A 25,925-nucleotide genomic window follows, 5' to 3' on the forward strand; every position below is an offset into this window, starting at 1 on the left:
TAGAATTCTGTTGTCAGATGTCTTCTGTTTATGACGCTGTTTTCTTTTGTTTTTGTTTCCCCAGGACATTTGGGCTTCCAAGACAGTTTTGTCACATCAGGTGTTTTTAGTGTGACTGAGCTTGTAAGAGTGTCACAGAGTAAGTATAATTTTGCTTTGATTTGGTACAGATTTGCCTTAGGTTTGTGCTGACTGTCTGCCTAGGCCTCCGAGAGACATAAATAGCTTTCAGAATCCCTTCTCCATTCACCCATTGGAAGAATTTCGCCACGCAGTTTGTTTGACAGCCAAGAATTTAAATCAGGAAAAATTAAATATCATTTTAATGTGAGACACAGGGAAAGAACTGAAATCCTGACTGTCTCACATATTCCCTACTTTGTAGTGTGAACCTGGTTGAAAACATTTCTGAGGCTTCCCTGGTTCCTGAGAAATTCTGCATTTTAAAAGAATTTGTTTTTGACCTTTAAAGAATGCTAATGCCCTCAGTCTGAGTGACATAGTACAGCCTGATCATTACCAGCTTGTCAATAATCACCAGCAACAATGAATTAAAAGTACCTGTCACCACCCTGTTGCATTGATCAAAGGAGTCATCGATTGTATTTTTGCTATGACATAGTCCAGCAGTCCAAGGAGAAGGTATACGATTCTCCCCTCCTCTCTCTCTCAGTCTCTCTCTCTCTCTCTTTCTCACACACACACACACACACACTTGCCTTCCCTCAAAAACATCTCTTTCTCTTTTTAAATTTAAATGCATACCTACAATGACTATGGTGTTACAGGTGCCAAGAACAAGAAGGAAATATAAATAGCAGATATTAAATTTTACTTCTTACTCTCCTCCCACTTCAAAAGACTACTTGTAGATAAACTTAATATGGTTAACATTGGTTTCAAGCTGCATCAAATCCTTTGTGGAATGAGGTGGAGTAAAAATAAATATTTTCATTTCAAGTTCATACCCCCCTTTCACTGCATTACAGTCTTGCAAGATGGACTGAGTACACCAGTCCATCTCTGACAAGGTGTCCGGTCAAGCAAGCCAAGCCATCCGAGTCTCACAGGCTCACCTTCTGGTTGTTCTTATTTCTTAAAGCCGGAAGACTATTAAGAATCCAGAAAGTGGGATATAAGGTAGGGGCCAAGGATCTGGAGTCTGAGGGATAGACAAAAAAATCTAATGCCTGTTGAGCATTTACTATCTGCCAGACACTGTGCTATGTTTTCATGTATGTTGCATAAATTAATCTTTGCAATAAACTTGTCAGATAAGTAATTAGTCTCATTTTTTACCAATGAGTTAAACTGTGGATCTATTTAAGTCATCCACCCAAAGTCCAACAGTGGGTAGATTGTAAAGCTAAGCCTGTATAGTGCTAGCAAGCGTACTCTTCCACGGGCTCCAGGGGACTCGACGAAATGTACAATGTGGGATGAGGCAGGGAAACGAGGGGAAAGTAACTCTGAGTGCGGGAATTCCGGGATCAGGGATCCTTCGTTGATGCCAGGGTGTTCTGGTGTTAGGGAGGCGGAAACATAAGGGTTGAGGCATTAGGAGCTGGAGGGTGTGAGCTGGAATGGAGAAGTTGCTGGTATGTTAACAAGTGGGCTTAAAGTTCCAACCAGGGAAGAAGAGATGAGATGACCTTGTTCCCTTGGAGGATATATGCCGCCTGCCACTGCACAGCTAGCTAGCCAGTCATTTGCCACGCAGGGACAAATAATACATTTATAGATTTAAAAAATTGTTTTCACTTTGTAAGACTTTTTAAAAGGATTGCTATCCCACACTTTTCTTGTCATTTTAATAAAAGTAATAGGATATAGATTTTATATATACATTTGTCATAATGGCATTACAGGGAAATACGCTCATTGAGCCCTTACTAAACATAGATAGCCTTAAAGAGTAAAAATAAAATCCTTTTAGCTCTAAGGTGGGAGCACCAGACCTTTTTTATTCTGCCCTGGCCGCTGTAATGCTTATATTTTGTCTTCATTACCATCGCTGTCCCTAGGCATGGGTGTGTAGAGAAGGCCCACGCTGCTCTCAGGACCATCCCCAGAATCATGTCCCTCTTCCACTTTCCGTATGTCCCTTTAAGGTCTTTTCTACCCCAAGGCCTATCAGTTCCAAGCTAGATTAGACCTTCATTCAGTCTACATAGCACAGTTGCCAAGCGAATTCTAAACCTGCCTTCAAGACTGCCAGAGGGTACAGGCAGACCACAGATTGAATTTGCAGAGGGACCTGGTTTTGTTTCCTGTCCCCGTTTAGGGGCTTATGTTGCTGATGCCTGGCATCATGAGCGTCCTTCGGCTCTTGAATGCTTTTCGACTCTGCACACTGCTGCGTAATCGCTGTAGGACTCACTCACACATGGCCTCGTGCTGACTAAAACTGTTTGGCACGAGTGGGACTAGGCTGTGTCAGCTAAATCATGGCTTCAAGCCAAACTGCTGTCCAGAGCAGCCCCCCCTTGCCGATCTTTAATCCAGGTTTATTGGGGTCCATGTCACAGGACCGCCTTGGCTGCCGGGGGTTAAGGGTCCATCTCCCAGCTCAGGTCTCCTCACTTGCACACCTCTCCGAAAGACTGACCGCTCAAGCCACGGGAGGAGTCAAAATCCTTAACCATTTCTTATAGCCCTGCCCCATTCCCCTAATTGGAAGAGCTAAGTGTTCATGTTAGAGGTGCAGTGGACACTTTTTACAAATGAGTGGGGCCAGGGGGTGCGTTCAGCAACTTTAAAGTAGCAGTAAGCTAACTGGCACATAATTTGATTAAATGCATAAAGTTAGCCCTGTTAGGAGCACAACACTCATATGAAAAATTACACTAGCTAGCCTTTCTCAAGCATATACTATGTATCAGGCACTGTACTAGGCACTTGGTAACCATAATCTCATTCAGTCCTCCCACGGTTGCTGTTATCTTCACTTTTTATAGAAGAAGGAGACTGTGGAGGCTCAAAAAGGTTAAGAAACTTGCTCTTTTTGCTTGGCTGTGCTCAGCTAGCTGACTGCAGACATTTTTGTCATGACCTCTCCTATAACTGCATTACAGAACTAAAAGAATCCAAAGATTCTTAAAAATCATTTCTTGTTAGAGCTGATAAACTTTTAGATTATTAATCTGTGTGTTAAAATAAAAAAAGGTTAAAACTATTTTTCTATAAATCAAAACAACCAAAAGTACTTAATTAAATGTTTTCCCCCTGGATTTGTCTTCAGTTACGATTTTTTTTTTAAATGAATAGGCTTTATGATTTAGAGCAACTCTATGTTCTTAGCGTTAGGTTAACAAAAGGTACAGAATTTTAACATTTTCCCCAATATAGTTTCGTCTACTCATTAACCTCTTTTGTTACTGTGGTACGGTTGTTACAAGGAAGGCATGGACACTGACTCATTATGGTTACCCGAAGTCCACAGTTTACTTTGGGTTCATCCTTTGTGTTGTAGCTTCTGTGTGTGTGGACAAATGTATCCAGATTGCTGTGCCTCACAGAACAGGCTCGCTTCCTGAAAAATCAACCTGCACAGCCGCCGGTCGTCTGCCCACTCCCCCAAATTCTTACTCGTTCTCTGAAGAGTTCAGCCTTCATCAGGTTGTTTTTTTTTTTTTTTTTTTTTAAGATTTTATTCATTTATTTGACAGAGAGAGATTACAAGTAGGCAGAGAGGCAGGAAGAGAGAGAGAGGAGGAAGCAGGCTCCCTGCTGAGCAGAGAGCCCGATGCGGGACTCGATCCCAGGACCCTGAGATCATGACCTGAGCCGAAGGCAGCGGCTCAACCCACTGAGCCACCCAGGCGCCCCATCAGGTTGTTTTTAATGGCCCCAGCGTCTTTGAATTTCTCCCACTCTGTTGCACATTTCTTCTTAACCCCCCGCTCATTTATCTCAGCCCCACCCAGTTCCCCCAGTCACACTGACGACCACATATCTGGCCTGGAAATGTCAAATGCATGGTGGCCGTAGTCTGAACATTTTCCCTCTTCCTGAATCTTTAGTATGCAATTTGAAAATTTGCTAATATAAATATTTACTTTCCTCGGGTTTCCAGTTAGTTTCTGTTTTTCGTTTTCCTCCTTTTAAATTTAATAGAGGAGGGAGGTGCGATTTCAGCATTTCCTCATGAGGATTCACTGAACTAACTCCGTGCTAAGTTTGTTGTTTATAATCGTGTTACTACAGGGTGGCAATGGCAGAGAAACTCAAGAGAAAGCTGCTGGCTTAGCTTCACACGTTCGGAGGTCAGGGTCAGGCGGCAAGGTTGCTTGTCATTAAATTATACTGATCAGATGCATGGAGCTGTTAGAAACAAGGGCTTCTGCTGCAGTCTCACTAATTCCCCTCTCACCCTGGTCCCCTGCCTACCTACCTTTTCTTTTTTTTTTTTTTTTTTTTGCATTATCTAGAGTCCACGAAAGGTCTGTCTGTCCTCACTGCAAAAAAAGTCCCATAGCCTAAGAGTCGATATCTGTTCTGGCTCCTCCTACCTCCCCCCTCACCCCCACTGACAGGGCCATCTGAAAGTCGTTCTTGTTATTTATTACTTTGTTCCAGGAGAGGGTCGGGAAGGGGGAACACAAACCACTAGACACTGTGCCAGAGGGAAAGCGAGGTCTTCTCTGCTCTGGGGGAGGGGGTTTCCAAGTGCTAACAATGCGGTTCAGAATCCCTGAAGTTGTGTTCGCATAATACTGTGAGGCAAAAGACAGGAACCATCTGCTGGAAGGGTTCTTACATGATGCTGCATTTTCAAACAAAGCCTTCAAGAAGCATTTTCAGATGGGGCTCTTTCCCATGAAGCCGCCGCAAAGAGAGAGCCCCCACGACCGGCTGCTCCATGACCCTCTTCGACGGTCATCGCCGTCGGCACCCACTGCCTGTTGATCTGGCTCCAGTGTTTTCCTCAAAGTGTGTGCTCTGAGGCTGTCCGATATCCTTCCTGGGATGAACCCAGAAAAATCCTCCCGAAAAATGCACTCCTTGTGTCCATTTCCTTCTAAAGTGCTGACTGTTTTACTTGAAGTTGGTGGGGTGACTCTGAAACCTTAAATACTTCGCTGGGAGAGAGGAAAACCGCAGATACACACGGGCCATTGTGACTCTGGCCTGGCGGGTTCTAATTTTCGAGCAGTGGCTTGTACACCCGAGCGGGCTGCAAGGGTTAAGTAAACTTTGTGGCTTGGGATGACTTCATGGCCCTGGAATTTTGAAAAGCCAGGGTTCCCAGTTCGCTCAGCGTCTTTGGGTGTAAAAACCACTCTCAGTTACCCAGACTGAATTTTTGGTTCCCGTCACCCTGCTGCAGGAGCTATTAAATCCAGCAGCTGAATTGTCCTGGCTGTACCACAGAGCCGGGCTGCTGGGTGGCTCCAGGATTCCCGAGTTGTTTGTCAATGGAGAAGGGGGTGGGGGGTGGGGGGGGACAGTGAATGGAGCCAGGCGTCTGCCTCTGCCTGGCATGAGGTGGCACCCTAGTGGCTGTTCTCTGCCTTCGACATGCGCACGCTTTCTGTATTTTCACACAGGAGTCACCATTAGGATCCAAAGCACGGTTCGTTTTTCGACCTCTTTTTGAAGTCTCTAGGCCCCTTTGTGGGACTTCGAGTACCCACGGCCACGCACTGGGCTTTCTGGGCCCTCCAGACAGTCTGAAGAACTGGCAGATCGTCTCTCCTGACACGTGGGAGCAAGGACAACAGAGTTAACTCGGCTCCAGGGTATAAAACAAGGAGATGAAGCTCTTTGATCGGAACAAGCCCAAACTTGGAAATGACAAGAGGGTCTCGCAAAGACGGACTCACGAGGAAATTGGTATAGGGTGAGGGAGGCCAGACGTCCGGTCCCTTGGGGTGCCTTTGAGACTGGTTGCAGGATGTGTAGATCTCGGTTACAGGACAGGAGGTCTGAAACTTGCTGTTCTGAGCAAGTGGCCTGTTCCTGCTCCTCGGCGAAGGAACGTGAGAGCTGTCTGTGATCGTGGTGTGGACATTAACTGTAAAATTAATATTCTTAAGCAAGCCCTTCTTTCGAAAGAAACCATTTGGGCTTGAGCATTAAAGGAAGAAACAAAAAGATTATAATAAAAAATAGACTGCAGCCCTCACAGGAACAGTGGCTGTGACCTTGCCTTTTGTTTGCCATTACACAATTCAATGGCAGTCCACTCAAACTATGCTCTCGATCAATATCCTATTAAGGCAGCACAAAAAGTCTCCATAAACTTAGTGGTTAGCTATGTTTATAAATGGAACTCAGCATAATTAGATGGTCAATAGCAGGCCCTACTAGTAATTTTAAAATGAACATCACACATTTTCTGTCTGTAGAAGTCAATGGCACCTCTTCCAGACGGAGGGTACGGTGTGCTGCAGACAAAAGAGCGGGAGACCCTTTAAAAAAAAAAATCATAATGCCTGTCCTTAAAATGCAGTTTTTAAAGGAAATCTGTTAAGTTATAGACTAGCAAATACTGATCGGCTAGCTAGTTATAGACTAGCAAATACTGTAATCTTTTTCTGTTTTGCCTGCCTCAGCCACCTTATTCTGAATATATGATGACATCACACATGTTTCCTAGTTTTAATCAGCTCCTCGTACAGAGATAAAATAATAAATATTGCCATACTCTTAGGAAGAAAAATATCAGTCTGGTTGGCTTAATTGAGTGGGTTTCCTCTACTATAATTCGATAAATTTTCAAAATAAATCTTGAAATTGAATTAGTTCAGAAGGATGTTTTGTTGCCTAGTGGTTTTTTTCTTTTAATTTTCTGGACATATGCGGGGATCACGATTTGGACACTAAAGCCAGCGGCAAATGGGATGGGCTGGCGGTAAGAGAAATTTTCACCAAACGTACTCTTTCTCCTGAATCCCAGCTCACAGTATGGGTGGCCACGTGTGATTTTCCCCATTCTGTTCTCCTCACCCGGTAGAGAAGGAGCCACATAAAGGGAAAGGTGTCCCCATTCTTACTTACAAACTGAATGGACAGTATACCCCGTGTTCAGCATGGGCCCTGGCAGTGGCCTTATGACCACCGTGCCAACTGAAATTAAAACTCTGGTGACAAGAGGCTTATTATATCAGCAGATGCACTAGTCAGCCTGATGCTTGAAAGTCCTGTTTTTTCTTTTACACTCATCTTCTACAACCTTCCTGGTTGGAGTCGGTGGAAAGAGTTCTTGTGGCAGCTTCTGGGGCAGCGGGATGGGGCTTTTGACTCGGGGAGAAGCAAAACAACTCCTTGATGTCCATACTAATTTGTTGTCATGATCTCTATTCACATCTTCATCTATTTGTCATCTTTTCTAGCTAATTCGTGGGTTATGTTTCCTAAGGGTAAAACATTCTATAAAACCCGTATTTAAGATGGCGGCATGGTAGCAGAGTCCAGGATATAGAATTGGGGATCCGGCTCTGCCCCTTTCCAACTGAAGGGCTTTGGGCAATACTGAACCCCTCCCAGCCATGTTTTTTCTCATAGGTAACCATCATTTGTTCAATCAACTAATATTTATTAAATACCATCTGTGTGCCGGGCCTGCATCAGAGTGCTGGAAATAGTAATAGCTCTCAGGAGTGCTTTGAGGATACAGTGAGAGAATGGCACATGTCTAGTGTATAGTAAATGCTTAGCAATGGTTAACTACTATGCTCATCATTGAACAAAGCCTCCGTCCCTGGTCTTTCATTCTGTGTTCAGAGCTGATCCTTGAGGTGGCCACACAAATTTATTAGAATGTGTGTGTATGTGTCTGTATGTACTCTGTGTGCATTTATAAATTAAGAAGGACTGATTTGAGATTCAAGTTCTTTTCTAGAAGTCAATTTAGTAGGAGGACTATTTTCGTGACCCCTTCAAAGTTAATAATTCTGATAGAATAAGAGCATGCCAATACTAGAGCTAATTCATCTGCTTTAAGAAACCAGAAAATTCTTATTCCTCAAGTTTGCAGCCAAAGCCTATATATGTCTGCATTATTCCAGAAGTTTCTCTTCAGGATATCTAATGGCTAGTGAGACATTTAAAAAGTTCTCAGTCTAACACTGACACATTAAAAGCCACACCTTGATTATTTTTTAATCAGACTGCTTTAAATCAGCACTTAGTTTTCTACTATTTGATCCTTTCTTTTATATTATGGGCATAAAAATTCCTCGGAGTAGCAGGTATATGCTAGAGGTCATTACCAGCAGTGTGATTTTTAGTAAACTTTTATTTATACACTCATAAGCCTCAGTTTTGTTTTGTTTTGTTTTTTTCCTAAGAGGAGATATTCCTATCTGATGGGTAAGATTAGAAAACTAAAAGGTATTTTTGGGCTTTTCAGAAGCCTGACGGAAATTCAATATTACTCCCACAATAAGACCACAAATATTATTGAGATCTTGGCTGGTATATCTCATCCTAGCTAACTCCTGCTGATTAGAAAGACTGCTGTCGGTGACACAGTAGACAGGTCCAGGATGAAATCAGTGGAGTCCACACTCAATACGGGAACTGAGCCCAATACGGGAACTGAGTCAGTGCGGTATGTAATTGATACGAGTACATCATTAACATCCAGGATCTTTCAGAGAATGAAGAAGGGGAAAAAAATAAATAAACAGTTCTTCGTGAAACTATGGAGATTTACTAGGACGGACCCAGACAGCGGGACGTGTAGGTGTTTGCGACGAGACTCTGCTCATACAGTTCGGTCTCCTGACAGCTAATGGTCCAGTCCCAGTGCCCTCTTGGTGAAGGGGCTTCTGTTTCGAAGCCCTTACCTGGTTTAGAGATCACTGTGGTAAAAAGACGCCTCAGGCCATCAACTCCGTCCCCTGTCACGGAAGACTTAATCCCCAGGCCGACACTGTATCAGGTCCTAAACGGGTGCCACATTTGACCTCAACCAAAAGCTGAGATGAGATGATACTCTAAAATGCAGAAAATCAATTTCGGTCCCCAAGGCAGAAGCCACTAATGTAGGAGACCAGTCCGCACTGCCGACACCACCGCGGATGGCTGTGCTCGACCGAGTATCAGGCGCTCTGTCCAGGGAAACACGGACTCACACTCCAACCCCAAAGACCTGAGAACACAAAGGGAGAAGGAAGCGGACAGAAGTTTTCCCACGTCATGGATGGGTGACAGTTATTTTTCTGTATAAATCTTGTTGAATCCGTCCCTGTAATAACTGACGATGAAGGAAGGACCGGGAGTCTGGAAATGTGCGTTTCACCTCTGTTTCCTTGGGCTGGTACCCGGAGATACTCGGGTTCAAATCCTTGCTCTGTCACTTACCCAGCCGTGTGATCTTGAACACGTGACTTAACTTTGCAGCTCAGTTTCCCATTCGTAGATGAGAATAAACAAATGCATGTTCTGTGGGGATACTGCAAGGATGACATGAGATAATTTGGGTAAAACACATAGCGTCTCAGCCTGACATATAATAAATAATCATTAAATATTAGTTCTTTGCTATTTTTCACTAACAAACTCGTAGAATTTTAGTTCAACTCAGTAAACATGTGTTGCACGTGTACTAGACGAAGCATCTCACGCTGTGTTGAGAATGCAAAGATAAGTGGAAAAGGTTCCTTCCTTTATAGAGGAGATAATCAAAGTTTCTTGATATCCAAGACTGAGTTCTCTTCGAGGCAGGAAAATGCCTGAATAGACTCACCGCACAAACTGCATTTACAATTATTATCAAAGGTAAACCATCTTTAAGACTCAGAGTGGGAAGGAGGAGGGTATCAGTGAACTGTTCTTGTTTTAATAAAAGAAAACATTTCTTCAGAAATCACAGTTTCTATATTCACATCCTCCTCCCCCTCCTGGCACCACAAACCCACGTATTTCTTAACTCGTGTCCACAAACGTGGATGTGCGAAAACGGTGCCGTGTCTGCATTAGCAGATGCCGTTGATGGGGTTAAAACATTGTGCTGGGCTTTTGGCACCTAATACTACGTTTCATAAAAAGCATTGCTTAAATCTCATAATAGCGGGGAAGTTCATTTCCACATAGAGGGAAATCCTCGTCTTGGTCCAGTGCCTTTCTTTTATGTTCCATTTTGGAAAACCAGACTCCTCGCCTGCACTAGGTCAGACCTTTTAGAAAGGAAGGGTAGAGAAAGGAGATCAGCACGCGGTTTACAGACCAGAAATCTGCTTGGCAAAGGAGTTGCTGAAGACTGTGGTGTGGGAGCTGCAGAGAAAGTACCTTTATGATTGATTTCCATTCAAGTCAGACTGACTGCAGTGTGGTCATTTTTCTAACCCATAACTGCTCATGCTGCAGCAGGCTGCTATCTGCAGGGTGTCTGAATTATAGCAGTGTATGTCCGCGGTACCTCTTACACAAATTACTTACACTGGTTTCTTTTCCCATGCAAATTCATCAGTTTACAGCCCCTCGTAGCCACAGTCAGGAAACTCTGGCCAACAGCACAAATTGATAAAATGAGTTCATTTTACTATACTTATTTTTTTTTTCTTCCTAAAAGCCCTCTCTCATAGGCAGTGTTCAGGAAGCATGTTACAGTAAAAGGAAGATAACAAAGGAGTTGAATTTTCTTGCCATAAATTACTTTCCAAGTTAATTCCCTTTAACGATGATTCCAGATTTGCTTGAGTTTTCATAGCATTGTGCGTTTTACAACTGTGCCTTTGATAGAAAGAAGACCAAGTATTTTCCCATGTTCACTCCTTTTGTGCCAGTGACATGGACTTTCTTATGAGATCTTTGCCACCAGAATGCAAAACAACACTAAATTGTGCTGGGCCCCTAGAACTGTGTGCTTGTTGTTGGATTTTTTTTTTTTTTTTTTTTTTTTTTGCCCAAGCCTGAAAGTACAAGTTCCCAAAGTCTCAGTGAGTGCATTAGATTACATAATTGGAGAGAAATATTCTTCTCTTATTTTTTCATAGTCACTTTATAAACTGAAAACAAAGTAGTAAATCCCAGTCGTCTTTTTTGAGGGATACCCGTTGGCCATGTGGTCATATTCCTCAGCTGCCGTGGAATTTGAGGGAGGTTTCCCTCCTCAGAAACCATCATGGAGCCCACAGATCCCTACTCTCTCAAATGGGGGCCCCACGAGAGCACGGGGCCTCATCTGTCTTGTTCATTGATGGATCTCCAGCACCTGGCTCATGAAAAGTGCTCCGTGAATATTTGCCGGATTCCACTGGACGTAGGCTCTCAGAGAATATGTGCCATTGGCGGAAGGCTGGCCACACTAGTCATTCAGTTAATGCTCCCTGCTGGTTCCTGTTGGACAAGTTGTAAACTCGGTATACTGTCATTTCCCAGGCAGAGTAGCTTGAAATTTTGGACAGATTTTTTTTTTTTCCATCACCCTCTCTTTCCAACAACACAGGCCTGAGCAGATTGTCTCTGGTGGATGGCAGAAGTTCAATAACCACAACCTTATCCAACTACTAATGTGTACAGAAGAGCAGGTCATTAAGAGGGTTGGCTACTGCAGTAACCCCTTTCTTCCAATAGCCCACATTACAATAATGATGCCTTAATAGCAAACCATTTATTAAGAAATGACACAAAGACTGCATTCTACTCATGACAGGAAAGAAGGGAGTGGGAGGACAAATGGCTTAGAAATCATATCCACCAAGACCATTCCCCAAAGTTTATCCTTTGAGGAAAAACTCCTCCGCGAAACAAGAGCCACAAAAACGTCAGGTGTACCTCCCTGTAATACTGCTTAAGAAACGCCAGGTACCAGTCCTCACTGCCCATGCAGAGTTGTTGATTTCTGAGTAACATTTTGCATTGTGTGAAGTTGGGGGGCCGAGGGCAAGCGGAGAAGGCGATTACAGATTCTCCTTCATTCAGAGCATATTTATGGATCATCAGCTGTTGTGTTGTACTGATCATCATACAAAACCGCACAGCTATTTAGGAACACACAAAAGGCTGTCAGATCTGGAGGACTAAAGGTCATCTGTTATGACTGTCTGACTTTGTGGCCTAAAGGCGTTACTCTGCCTCTTGGTGCCTCAATTCCTCCCTGGTAGCATAGTGAGGATTACATGAGGTGATGTGTTTAGGGGACTCAGGCCAGCATCTGGTCCATAAATGGTGCTTAATAAATGTTGGTCCTTGTTACTGTGGTGGTGATGGCCCTGGCATTGGTGGTGAGTTTGCGTTTCTATGACAACTATTATGGGAATTTTGAGGCCCAAAGAGTTTAGCTACATGGGGGTTATTGGCAAGGCTGAAACCCTAGATGGTCATGCCCAGGCCCATACCAGCACGTTTTCTGTGCCCTGGGATGTCTTGTCTGTCTTTACAGTCCTCAAAACACACTCAATCTGGTGGGGGAGAATATGTCATGGATGAGATAATTTAAGAACGATAGAGCCTAGAGTCAAGTACAAGTGGAACAAAATCAGATTTTGCAGTATATGGAATAGACAGGAAGCCTGGTTGGTCCAGTCCTTCCTTAACATCACCACCTTGGGCAGTGGCTACGCAACCTCTGGAACACACGGGCAGGCTGTTAGTCTGGCTTCAGAAGCCCAGCGTGATGTCCTGGGCAGATGTTGTTAAATCATTTAACCCTTGACAACGTTTAGTTCCTTCGTTTGCAAAAAGGACTTCCTACCATTATTAGCTAAGAAGCACCTTGGGTTCTATACATCGGGTTATGTATCTTATGGGTATTTCGTATTTGTTGGGATGGTAGGAAATATTTGCTTGTGTATGCCCTTTGTTTGGACAACCGGACATAGATCTTTGGGACCTGTTTCCGAAGGTGACAGATACCCACCATGAAAATGCCTTTTTCTTTCCAGACACCATGGTGGAGGCCTCCCTTTTCTCTAAACTCCACCATCAACCTACCAACTGATTTCCCCACCTTTGTTCCCTTTAGTGCGTTCTGTAGCCTGTTGTCATACTAATGTTGCTCCGGTTCAGCAATGATCACTTCCCTCCTCAGAAACCGTCATGGAGCCCACAGATCCCTAACTGTACTTCCTGCCTCCAAACTTATGAACATACTCTGTCATTTGCGTAGAAACCCTCCTCCTCTTCCCCGCCTCTTTAAATCCTCCCATCCTGGAAGCCTTCGCGTCATTGCCCAACCCCTCCTGGGAATCAGATGTTTTTCTGATCCCACAAGCCAATAGGATTTCTCATTCCTTTAAACTTTTCTAGTACACCCTTTGCATTCTGCCTATGAGAGTGAACACATTCAGCATCGAATTAGAATTTCAAGTATTATTTTATCCTTCCACTCTGTAGTAAACCCTGTGAGACAGAGACACTCTACCTTTTTATCATCTGACGTTTAAGGCAAATATATTGAATACAAGAGGCAGGTTAGTAGGATAAGAAAAGCAACAGGTTTTGGGGTGAGACAGACACCCTTGACTTTTAATGCTGACCCTCCCTCTTTTTGCCTCTCTGCAGTCCATGGCAAGCCATTTAACCTCATCTGGGGACTGATTCGTTTTTCTCATTTAGGAGAGGTACTTTTGAGGTTGTTTTGAGGATGAAGTTAGATATAAGAAATTAAATGCTCCTTGATGCTCAAGAAAATCTGCTGAAAGCCCATCTTTCTCAGATATCTCCCTCAGGCTCTTCCAGTTCTCCAGATGAGAGAGCCTGAGAATACCCGGGCCACTGCGGGGACACTTGACAGTGACCCCTCCCCACAGGCATGGGGCTTTCTCTGTAACTGTCACAGAATCACTGACTCCGATTCCATTGCAATCGGCTGACCTTCATACGATGCATACACATGGACAGTACCGGGGAGTGCTTCCTGACAAGAACATTTGGAAGAATGCGGAGTTTGGGTCAGTGGTTTATTAGGATTTTTTAACCCAGGTTGTGAGACCCCTTCTCATCTCAGAAATTTAACAATGTCCTAAAATCGGAGACGCACATAAGCAGTTTGTGAAGCCCTGAAGTTACTCAGTATAACTTCAATGGACACTTGGAGAAGAAAGCAGAACAATAACGCCGGCCCACCCGATAAGCATTTTGCTAGATTACAAGCCCAGGGTGCTAAGAACTTCATAGGAAGTAAACATAGGGGCAAACGAAGGAACATTTCTGTGGGTTGGGTTTTGTTTTTTGGTGTTTTTTTTATCTTTATTTTTTTTATAAACATATAATGTATTTTTATCCCCAGGGGTGCAGGTCTGTGAATTGCCAGGTTTACACACTTCACAGCACTCACCATAGCACATACCTTCCCCAATGTCCATAACTCCACCTCCCTCCTCCTCTCAGTTTGTTTTGTGAGATTAAGAGTCACTTACAGTTTGTCTCCCTCCCAATCCCATCTTGTTTCATTTATTCTTCTCCTACCCCCCAAACCCCCCATGTTACATCTCCACTTCCTCATATCAGGGAGATCATATGATAGTTGTCTTTCTCCAATTGACTTATTTCACTAAGCATGATACCCTCTAGTTTTATCCACGTCATCACAAATGGCAAGATTTCATTTCTTTTGATGGCTGCATAGTATTCCATTGTATATATACCACATCTTCTTTATCCATTCATCCGTTGATGGGCATCTAGGTTCTTTGCATAGTTTGGCTATTGTGGACATTGCTGCTATAAACATTCGGGTGCACGTGCCCCTTCGGATCACTACGTTTTTCAATCTCTCTGAGAGATGTGCACACTGCACTTACTCTGTATTTTCCTTTCTTCACTGGTTCTGGCCCCTTTGACATTTTAATAAGATAATTAAGGCAGAAGGCATTTTTCCGTGGTACAACGTGGTCAGGAGAATGTGAGGTGTGAGTGCAGCTGGGCACAGGGCCCTAGACTTGTCCTCTCAGTGCAGCCAGGTCGTGCACTCACACCTGCCTTTATCTTTTCTTCCAAGGGGGTGAGGAAGGCCTGTGCACTTCTGCTGGTGCTCGGGAATGAAGCCGCTGTGCCATTTCGCTGAGGCCCGAACCTCATCCTAGAACTTAGAAAGAACATCTAAATCCAGACCCTCGACTCCTATCAGCCTCATCCCTCTTCCTCAGTTAACGAGGGGTGTGACTCTGTACACTCCATGAAGGCACAAACATCAGTCTGTAACATTAATAGGTGCCTCCTCTACGCTGGCTGCGGAGAGGGATGCGGGCTGACGTGTCCTTCCCACCCACCCCAGCCTATTGCATCCATAAAATACTATGAAATAAAAGGGGGAAACTATGCAAATAAACTTTGTAGAAAAAGTAAATTAGGGAAGGACTAGCAAAATCATTCACTGGAATTCTGTTTACACTTTTCGTCAAGCTCAACCATTTGTTTTTGACCTAAAGGCCCTTCTTCCATTACAGCCTATCATTAAGAGATAGGTTTGAATTTCAGAAAGTGTCTGTGAATTTCAGAGCTTTCCATTTCTTAGCAGTGACTGTTTTTATACAATGACAGCTATGATTAAGGTTTAGCTGTTGCTAGTAATCAAACAACTAAGTGTTTATTCTTAGGTATTACGTATCCCTTCCTACCTTTCCTCAATTCCAGACTCTTATTATGGTACCACAATTCACCCACTTGCCCAAGCAGTAATCCTGAGAATCATCCCATACGCTTCCTTTTCTGTTATTACTACACTCAAGAAGTCAACACATTTCCCTGAGTTTATCTCCTAAGTTGCTTACACTAGGCTCTCCCTTTGCAACCCTTGAGTTCAGACCCATCCCCCGCTTACCTTTTTTAAATTGACTCCACTGGTCTCTGTGGTTTTACTGATTATATTCTTCAACGGCCACTCCTTTGTCCCCCATGCCTATCTTCATGAGAGGATGATGTTTCTAGGTTATGAAGGCAAGTTTGGTAATACGTTCTTAGGTTTTGCTGCTTCTCCTTCAACTACCAATCATTCCATGTGACCAGTACTTACTGCCTGCCTCTTGGTGTCAGGGGTTATAGTAGGTGCTGGCAGTATAACCCCCATGGTCTGCAGTTAGTACAGTGTGACAAGCACTTCAGTAGCTCACAAACTTGGGAATCTGCTGGACTTAAAGTCAGGTTCCTTAAAGAAATTCATGTTCCTAAAGACCCTTTATAACCTGACCTGAGCCCTCCCATCTTTTCTCCATGTACTGTATATTTCAGCACACCGAGTTATCAGGAATCCAGTTTTCATTTTATCTTCTCTCTCCTTTATAAATGCTGTCCCCCCTACCTAGCATGCCTCTGTTCCTCTCCGTTGGGTGATTCCAACTTGTCCCTTTAACATCTTCTCAGGCATCATGTTTTCTGAGGTCCTCTTGCTCCCAGAATCTCTCACTCCCCAGCTGGGTTAGATACCCACTTCTATGTGGCCATATCAATTTAAGAATAACTCCAGCAAAGGACTTATCACATTGTATTGAAAATAACCTGCCAACCTTCCCTCCAGAGCTGTCCAGGGCAGGGACCATGTCTTCCATCTAAGCGTCTTCCGCACCCAGCACAGTTCTTGGCAATAGCAGTGATCATTTGCTGAAAGAATGAAAATCCCTGGTTCTTGAGATTCCTAATTATCCTTTCTTCTTATGGATATTAGCCTCTATTTAATTTATTTATATATCCACTTATATGGGCTTAACTCAGAAACCAGTGCCTTAATATAATATATGAATCTGTTGCTCCTGCTTTTGCATAACCTTTCAAAGGACGAGGTTATTTCCACTCCTACAGCTGTACCACTAACTTTACACAGCATTGTTTTATCAGATTGGTAGGTGTTATTTATTCACTCAAAAATATCTGTGAAGCTGCTATAGTCAACAAGGTCTCTGGAGGGTCCAGGCCTTAAAAAAAATAATACAGGGAATGACATCTCATACAATAGTCACCTCTGAAAATCACATATAATCAATTATCTTTAATAGTCTCTTAAGCCAGACATTGGAAAATTCCTGTGTATAAGTATCTTCTTGGTGAGCCTTACAGTGTCTGTGTGGCTGCGAGTCTCTGCCTTGACAGTGTGGAAGCAGAGACCATCTAGAAATAAGTGGGCATGGCCATGTTACAGTAAAAGTTTACTTAGAAGACGTGTGGCTCAGGAACCCTGGTTTGAGGACCCTGCCTCCCAAATAAAGTGGAGGTGTGTGTAGGCACCAAGGCAGTTCAGAGTAAGGAGAGATCGCACATTTCTCATCGCAGGAGATTGGGAATGGGTAGCCCGGAAAGATGAATTTGCAGTTCAGAATGAATTCCAAAATACCAATGAGCAAAAGCAGTCAGGATCAAGCAAAGTTAGGAAAGCCCAGAGAATGTTCTGGCTGGTCGTGCAAGAAAAGTTTCAGAGCAAAACTCGGAGGTCTTTTCGTTAAAAGCCTCCGGGAGTGTTGCAACCTTGGTGACAGTTTGCCATTACAAAAAGAGAAAAGACGAAAGGTGCATTATAAAACAGAGTCTTTCTGGCATAGACAGTTTTTGTTCTCAACATTCTTTGGAGGTCAGAGTTCATTACTGATTATTTTGGACAAGCTTCCTGTATAAATTCAGAAATAAAATGTGTTATATGCAACACTAATGTGTGCTGTCATTGATCTTTTATTCACAGAACTTTTTTTTTTTTTTCCCTAGCACCAATAGCTGCAGGAACTGGCCCAAATTTTTCTCTCTCAGATTTGGAAAGTTCTTCCTACTACAGCATGAGTCCGGGAGCAATGAGGAGGTCTTTACCCAGCACATCCTCTACCAGGTAATTTGATGGGTGGCTCTTATAGTTCCACACCTTCATTTTGACTCTGAGCCTGGAGGCACTTGCAATGTGAGTGTACTGGTAGCAGTTACTAGAGAAGTGTGTTCAACCCCAGCAGACTTTTAGTCTTATTGGGAAGAGAAAGCAAATGCACCTGCTGCAGAAATATATGTGTGTGTGTGTGTGTGTGTGTTGGACAGTAGAAAACAAGGGGCTAAATTGTATGGCATAGGCCACAAATAGTTAAGGAAGGCTTTATCAAAAAATATTGACTTGCATTCAGCTGTAAAGGTTGGTTTCAAGTTGGCAAGGTGGGAAGGAAAAGGAATAGTGTCTGCGTGGGGTGAAGCCAGGAGCAAAGCCTAGAGAAAGGATGCATGATAAACACAGCCTGTTCTCAGCACATTAAGGACAAGTTTGACTGGGGAGGAAGCATGTGTTTTGGCTTGTGTGGCAAAACGTCGACACTGGCAACACCGGTTCCGGTCCCGGTGCCTACAGCAGACGTTACAGTGCAGTCCCAGGGCGTTTGCCCCCGCAGATCTCAAAATCCAGGCTATTGGAGCTGTCCTTCGACACGAAACATACTTGATATCTAGGTGTGTGGTCACAAAAGTGAATGCAGTCCTGCGGCAGGGCGGGGCTGGCTCATAAAGTCTGTTGCCCCAGGAGACCTTTAAAAAAAGTAAAGCTGGAAAAGCACAACCAGATAAGGATTCCGGGGTTCTGGATCCCCTTGAGGTCACAAAGCCCAAATCAAAATGAAGCATTTTGCAAGATCCTGTTGCCTCTAGATAACCGGTACCAGAAGGAAAGGGATTAGGCATTAAACCCACAGTATTCTTTTACAAATTGGCTTTAGCACTGGACTGTGACAACAAAGAAAAGAATGGTGCAGAACGATCTTTAATGTTTGTGTACTTTGCAGAAAAACGTTTCACAAAGGTATATTCTCCTTTCAAGCAAGCCCTGGAGTTTTATGATTTAAAACAATGACCAGATTATAGAAATTTTCCTTGGTGGCGACTCCGTCTTACCTTGACTTTATATATTTTAACCAGCATTACAGAAAGAGAGAATCCACTTCGTCATGACGAATACCTTGAAAACAGTTAAATACCAGTTATTCCCTAAATATAACCGCCAGATCATACGCTTATCTTTCACGTTGTTTAAGGGTTCCCCTTAGTTCCTTATAGTATCGGATCCTCAGGGAAAAAAAAAGTCTGAAATCCAAAGTACATTTATAATGAAAGAATGAGATTGTGAACACATTCAGGTGTTAATACATTTTGAGGATTTTTAATGTTTGCTGATGGAGGGGACATTGTGCGTAACTGCACTCAGTCAACATGAAAAAGCTTTGCAAATACTTGTGGGCAGTGATTAATTTAAAAGTTGATGGGCTGTTTGTTTTTCATATGTGTGCTGCGCATGTACCATGGACATCCCAAACAGTCCATGTCTCCCCCCTCCTCTCCCAACCCCCCATCCCCATCCTTTTGACTTCTCCAGCTGTTTTGTTGCCTTGTGTTGTGATTCTGTGAGTGGAAACCTGGTTTTTAATGTCATTTAAAAGGCTACTGTCATTCTCATATTCTGCAAATAACTAATCTTGATAAGGAGCTAATTATAAACAGCAGCAGTAGTTAATAACTTGGTAATATGTTTGTTTTACTCTCATTAGGCTCTCCTAGGATGGGTTTTATTTTTTTTTAATTATTCTCTAAATATATAGACTCAGCAGAATTATCTGTGTACAGGTTAGAAAATGTGCCCAGAAGAATACTGCAGATTTACATATAGAAAAGTTCATCAACTAATCAATATTTGTTCATGCCGGGCCAATATTAATCGGTCACGTGGTCTGTAGCAGACACTGTATTAGCTGCTTTATATCCCGGATATGATTTAATCTTCACAATACTTTTACCATGTAGACGGTGTCACCAGTTAACAGTGGATCAACCCAGGGGCCAGAGAAGTTGAGTGACTTGCCCAAGGTCACAGAGCTAGTAAATGGCACAGTCTACATTCAAATTCAGGTGTGCTGGGGCTTTAAAAACATGATATTTTCGCATTCAATCCTCTTAGGAATGGGGCTTACTCTTTCAGTAAGGAATGATAGAACATGAAGCCCCCTAAAAGGAATATCTATTATCCCTATTTTTCCTCGGTTCTTAGGGTGTGCTACCTTGAATTACTGTTACCATCTTTAAGATTTGCACATGTCCTGCCTCCCCATCTGGACGGTAATTCCCATAGAGGACAGTGCGTAAATGCTCCAATTTGGCAACAGACATTTCTTTTTTTTTTTTTTCCGTTGTATTTTATTTTATGTTATTTCTTTTCAGTGTTCCAAAATTCGTTATTTATGCATGACACCAGTGCTCCATGCAATACGCGCCCTCCATAATACCCACTACCAGGCTCACCTAACCCCCCACCCCCCTCCCCTCCCACAACAGACATTTCTTAACAGGGACATTGTCCTAGGCACTGTGAGTATAACATCAGGTAAGATGAGCCTTACAGTCTAATGGTAGAGACTGACATGTAAATAGAAGTTTTCAGTTCAGGGTACTACAAACACTCAGGAAAGAGCCATTTTGCAGATTTGTGGGTGCAAGGTAAGGCTTCCATGCCTTGCCTATCATCAGAATTAAACAAGTATTTAGAATGGAGGTGATAGTTTACCTTAATTTCTGGGTACAATTGCTAGGAATACAACCAATTCCACATGCAGGAAGAGATGGTGTGTCTCTCCTCAAAAGAGTACTTCGCTTTCTCTTAGGTAGAGATCTTACTAGTACTTTCTTATTTTCCTCCAGGGTTTCTGGGAGAATGGAATCAGTGTGTTAGAAAGTCAAGAGCAAGAAACCATAATCAATGACTGATTCATTTCTAAGTTAAAAGAAAAAAAAAATAAAGGAGATGGATAGTCATTAACTTCAGTGCTGTTCCCCTTGATGGTAAACATCTCTAAAATCACAGAGGGGGTTGTGTAAAAATTGGGATAAAGTTAGACTTTTTTATCCCAAAGAATTTGATCAAGATAAATCACCTGTCAGGTTTGTGAGGTAAACTTTGTCTTAGAAGCCTTCACATGTCCATCCTGGCACTTCTAACTTCCTTCACTCCTGGATCTTTTTCTCTCCTCCACACTGTACCTCCACCCTCCAGACATTTATCCGGTATCAACCTCAGGAAAGTCCTTGCTTTCAAATAAAGATGGGAGTTAATATCTACAGACTCTCACCTTGAGGATTAGCAAGTTCATGGAATATTTGTGTTTTATTAGAGGACACCAAGGAAATCAAAAACTTTAGAAACTCAAAAAAAAATTAATAACAGAAGAATTACAGGCCACGGAGTTGGCCTTTTGTGCTGGATCTCAGTGAATCATGACACTTGGGCTAATGCCTGTCGCAAGTACTCATATGGCTGTTTCTAAGTCAATAGCCCAGTTCAGCAGTTTTTGAGTATCTGCTATTTGCCAAACATTGTGGTAGGCACTACAGATTTTTAAAAAAGAAGAAGAAGAAGAAGGTGATTTCCCTACAGAGCTCACAGTCCCATCAGAACATAGAGGTCTTGCCTTTTATTTGCCAGGAAACATAAGGGAAATATTTATATTCGTTTTAACATGTATTCTACCAACTTCCAAAATGGTTTAAAGTGGCTTTCAAGTTTTAAATACATCAGGTACTATATTAAATATAGATAGAGAAGCCAGAAACCATATGGGAAAATGGGAGAGATTGTTTTATCAGGAGCCTGACCCAAGAGTTGTACCTTACATTTAATCCTGAGATTCCTGGTTGCCAAGGCAAGAAGGGGAAGCATGAGGTTATAGAAGCAGCATTTTCTGATAAAAGGAAAGAATGGAACTTCATGCAAAGAGATCGTATTTTTTTCTGATTTTATGTATTGGAAGGAATTTTTGTGAACATCCTACTGTTAAAAAAAATTTCTAGGGAGTGCCTGTGGCTCAGTGGGTTAAAGCCTCTGCCTTCGGCTCAGGGCATGATCCCAGGGTTCTGGGATCAAGCCCCACATCGGGCTCTCTGCTCAGCAGGGAGCCTTCTTCCTCTCTCTCTCTCTCTCTCTGCCTGCCTCTCTGCCTACTTGTGATCTCTGTCAAATAAATAAATAAAATCTTAAAAAAAATTCTATTCGAAGTAGTTTCATAAATTATAGAAAAGTTCTCCAAGTGGCTATTTTTCATTGAACTTCAAGGAAAGCCAAGCAAAGAACATAAAATACACTATTAAAGGTTTTCCTTTGGGCACTAAGCTAGCATGCTACAGATATGTTGCTTTCCTGTGGTCTGGCTTTAATGAGACCAGAACTTAAAGGCAAAGCATACTGGAATACCAACTTTAATAATAGAATTTCTTGCATTAGATTGGGCCCTCCACATTTGCTTATTCGAATTGCAGCCATCGCCTCTTCACTGTCTCACTGCTCCTGGGATCCATCTCCTCCTTTTTGCTTTGCTTTTCCAAAGCCATCACCTGCACGCCTACAAGAGTGGCCTTCCTGAAATCAGCTCTGATGTCACTCCCTGTTGACACTTTCTCAGGGAGTCTCCGTGACCGACAGGATAAAATCCGGATTTGTATCATCTTCTATCACCTCCGCCCCCTTCTTTCACTCTGACACAGCTGGCAATTCTCTGCATGTTTCGTACCTTCCTCATGATGTTGCTTCTGCCTGATACGCACCTCCCTCCTGGGAGCCATGTTCAGAGTATCTGACAACCCGTGCGGCACGAGCGTTCGATTAGAACGGGTGCGGCCCGGCCGCCGGGCTCAGGCTGAGTCCTGGAACGCCCCAGATGCACACAACGTTAGTCCTTAGTTTGTGCATCGTGAGGGCGTGGCAAGGGTATGGCAAGGGTGGGGAAACGTGAGATAGTGACACTTTGCCAATTGATAAAGAAGTATTTTAGAATCTTGAAATAAAAATGGCTGCCTGAGTGGTGCCTCAACCAAAAGCCAGCCTCTCTTTTTCCTTACGTGCCCTCTTTTTCCTTACGCCTGTCTTCTGGACACTCACCCATACAGACAGCTCAGGAACTCTGTCGGTCAGGAAGCTTTTCCCAACCTCCCAGGCATATCATTGTTTCCTTCTTTCATCACGAAATCTACTGTGTCCTGTATGTGCTTTCATCATAATACCTATATTTCTCTTTTGCACAATTTTATTTGCCTCTGCATCTCTATCTGCTGGACCGTGAACTCCATGGAGACAGGGATCATGTCGGATGCATCTCTATATCCCAGCATTTAGCACAGCACCTAACACATAGAAGGGACACAGCACGGTGTTTGATAAATGAAAACATATTAAAAAGTCTGTACCCTGACACACGAGGAAGAGATTTCCCAGTGGGCACTCCCACTAGGTATGAAATCTATTCATTCTGGTAGCATGTTAGTGACATAATCAATTAAGACAATTAGAACATATTAGCAACATGGCATTTCACTGTCTTTTCACTCCTGAAGCCTCAACTTGGGAGGAAAACTCAGTCCTTCAACTAGAGGAAACGCTGGAATTTCCCAGCCATACCTCTCCAAAAAAAAAAATACCCAGAACTTCATTTTGGTGACCTCTGTGTAGCCATCAAAAGAGGAAGGGCCTAAAAAGGATTGGGCCATTCTTCCTCAGAGGGAAATGTACTCCTTCCCCCTATTTTTATCTCTTTGGATCATTGTATTTGTCTCTAGCATCTCCATCAGAATCTGGACTAGGGCAGCTACACAGCAAATATTTTTTGAACGAACAGATCCAAGTGGAAGGTGAGAAAACTTCGGGAAAAAAAGAGAGAGAGAGAGAGAGAAAGAGAGAGAGAAGCAATCCAAGCTCTTCTGGAGGGCTGTGAACCCAGACCTCTATTCTTCCTGGGGTGCCAGAGGGATTGAGTGATGTGTTGGGACATTGCTGCTGGCTAGGTCCCCACTGCTGCCTGAGGAGACATGAAATGCAGTCTTCCTGCAGACATTTCCAGGTGGAGACGGGAGCAGGAGCCAGGCCCCCAGTTCCTCAAAGGAGAAAGGAACAGGATGTGGCAGCAGCAACTTGAGGGACAATAAAAATCAAAATCCCAGACACTTGGAACAACACAGACCCAAGACTTTGTTCCACATCCAGTGACTCACTCAACTGAACAAGAGCCTAAAAAGAGTCCTAGAGCTACACCCGAGTTGCCCAATTGCTTCCTCCTTTGGCTTTCTTTCCACCAGAGATGCGCTATCCAAGAGAGGTGGTTTGGATGGCTTTAAAACATGTCCCCATTTGTTATTTCAGCTCCACAAAGCGCCTCAAGTCTGTGGAGGATGAAATGGACAGTCCTGGTGAAGAGCCATTTTACACAGGCCAAGGGCGCTCCCCGGGCAGCGGCAGTCAGTCCAGCGGATGGCACGAAGTGGAGCCAGGTGAGCGGGGCGGGCGCGCGGGCGTGTGGCCAGCGCGCCCACGTCTAAAACACGCGTGGGGGCCGTGTGCGCCTCGACGGAAGGAAGCCGGCTCACGGCGGCCGAGCCTTCCACACGAACACCTGTTCCTCTCTGACGGCTGCTTCCACCAAAGGGGGGGCCTGGAGCACATACAGCTGAACTGAGGCTGTCAGAATGGGCCGAGGCGCTTGACTCTTACATATCCTCACCTACGCTACAGTCCCAGATGCATGTGCCTTTGCTTTTGCATTTCCCCTAAGGGCCTCTGGGGATTGGATTTTGGAATTATCTTTTCATAATCTTGGAGAAAAATCTGTCCACTCTTTCAGCCGGATGGCTAATCTTAGAAAGGAGAGGAGGGTCCCCGTGTTACAGTGTAGACTTGGACTTTTAGAAAATGAGGAGGTGCTTAAATGTGTTTTCGGGTTACTGGGTATCCCCGTGAGCGCTTTTCTGTTGAAACGGAGCAACCATCTTTCTGTCCATCTCTAGTGAACTAAGCAAATGTTGACGGCTAGCCTGACCTCCCAGGATAGTCTAGCCTTGGCTCTGAGTCTTGAGAGGAATGTGAGCAATTCAGCTAGCAGAAGTTTTTGGAAACCTTTCTCCGTGTCTAACCTCTGCATGGACAAGGGAGCATCTTCTCGTGCGCCTTCTTCAACCTGCAAAGTCACATGGGTAGAGAGGATGGGGTGTGGGCTTTGGAACAGAGAGTCAGAGTGTAATCCTGGCTCTTGCTGCTGCTGCTGCTACTGGCTGTGGGGTTATAGGCAAATGACCCAACTTCTCTGAGCCTAAGTGTCTCCGTGTTCATAATCTGTCAATACTAATAACTGTTTCAGTGCTCTTGAGAATGAAGTAAGGTAACATACACAACCCATTTAAGAGTTATACCTACCTAGCTCTGAGGAACTTTGAAACAAAATGCTTTCTGATCCTTCTGCCCCCACCTAGGCCTCAGAGGGATTCCTTGCAAGAACAGACAAGCACCAAAGAGATTTCGGAACTAACCCTTTTGTCTTCAGATCTTAATACCTCTCTCTCCTCCCTGACATATCAAAACACAATCCTCACAGGGAATGGCATGAGAGAGATTTTTGGGGTGATGGAACTGTTGTGTATCCTGATTGTGGCGGTGGGGACAAGAATCTATACATGTGTTAACATTCACAGAAGTGGATACCTTCCATCCCCCAGCAGTTTTATTGCATGATAATTAAAAACAAAGGAACCTCGGGCCCCACAGGCCGAGTCCTTTATCTTGCTCCTTCTACTAAAATGCACAAGTTTCATTTTGTCTTGCTTGTACTTAATTTTCTCACTCACTCATTCAGCCATCCTCACTGGGAACTTTCTGCCTGGTCCTGGGATCCGAAGGGTGAGTGGGAAGGCTCTGGCTTTGGCTTTCAAGGAATTCACAGTTGGGGGTGGGACACAGATGTATCAGGAGAACATTACACGGTGATAGTTGCGAAAGTACAGAGATGAGGACCTTGGCCTCCGTCTTCTCATTATTTCTAATGATTACACATTAGAATGTGTCACAGCAGTCAAGGTGTGGTGGATCTTCTAGAAAGGTCATACACATCTGCTTCGCAACAGTCTTAGCTCACGCCGGTTCCCTGAGAGTGCCTAAGAAATAAAGCCAGGCCTACATGCAGATGAAAATGCTGACTCCCCACTGCCGCCAACGGCATCATCAGCAAGATCTCAGGATAGTGCCAATGAAAAGTTTATGTGCTATTAAAAAATTAAACTTC

The 25,925-nt window shown here is 43.6% G+C and overlaps 1 protein-coding gene across 5 annotated transcripts in view; it reads left to right on the top strand.

Annotated features, from left to right (window-relative positions):
* NFIA (nuclear factor I A) overlaps positions 1 to 25,925 on the top strand; it is a 369,211-nt gene that overhangs the window by 243,523 nt on the left and 99,763 nt on the right. For all 5 annotated transcript variants that reach the window (XM_044238349.1, XM_044238346.1, XM_044238345.1 and 2 more), the window contains 3 exons: positions 65 to 139; positions 17,584 to 17,701; positions 24,017 to 24,144. In XM_044238349.1, the coding sequence (XP_044094284.1) occupies positions 65 to 139; positions 17,584 to 17,701; positions 24,017 to 24,144 (321 nt within the window). The remainder of the gene's footprint in view (positions 1 to 64; positions 140 to 17,583; positions 17,702 to 24,016; positions 24,145 to 25,925) is intronic.

The sequence above is a fragment of the Neovison vison genome, chromosome 2 (assembly GCF_020171115.1).
Source record: "Neovison vison isolate M4711 chromosome 2, ASM_NN_V1, whole genome shotgun sequence".
Taxonomy (NCBI): domain Eukaryota; kingdom Metazoa; phylum Chordata; class Mammalia; order Carnivora; family Mustelidae; genus Neogale; species Neogale vison.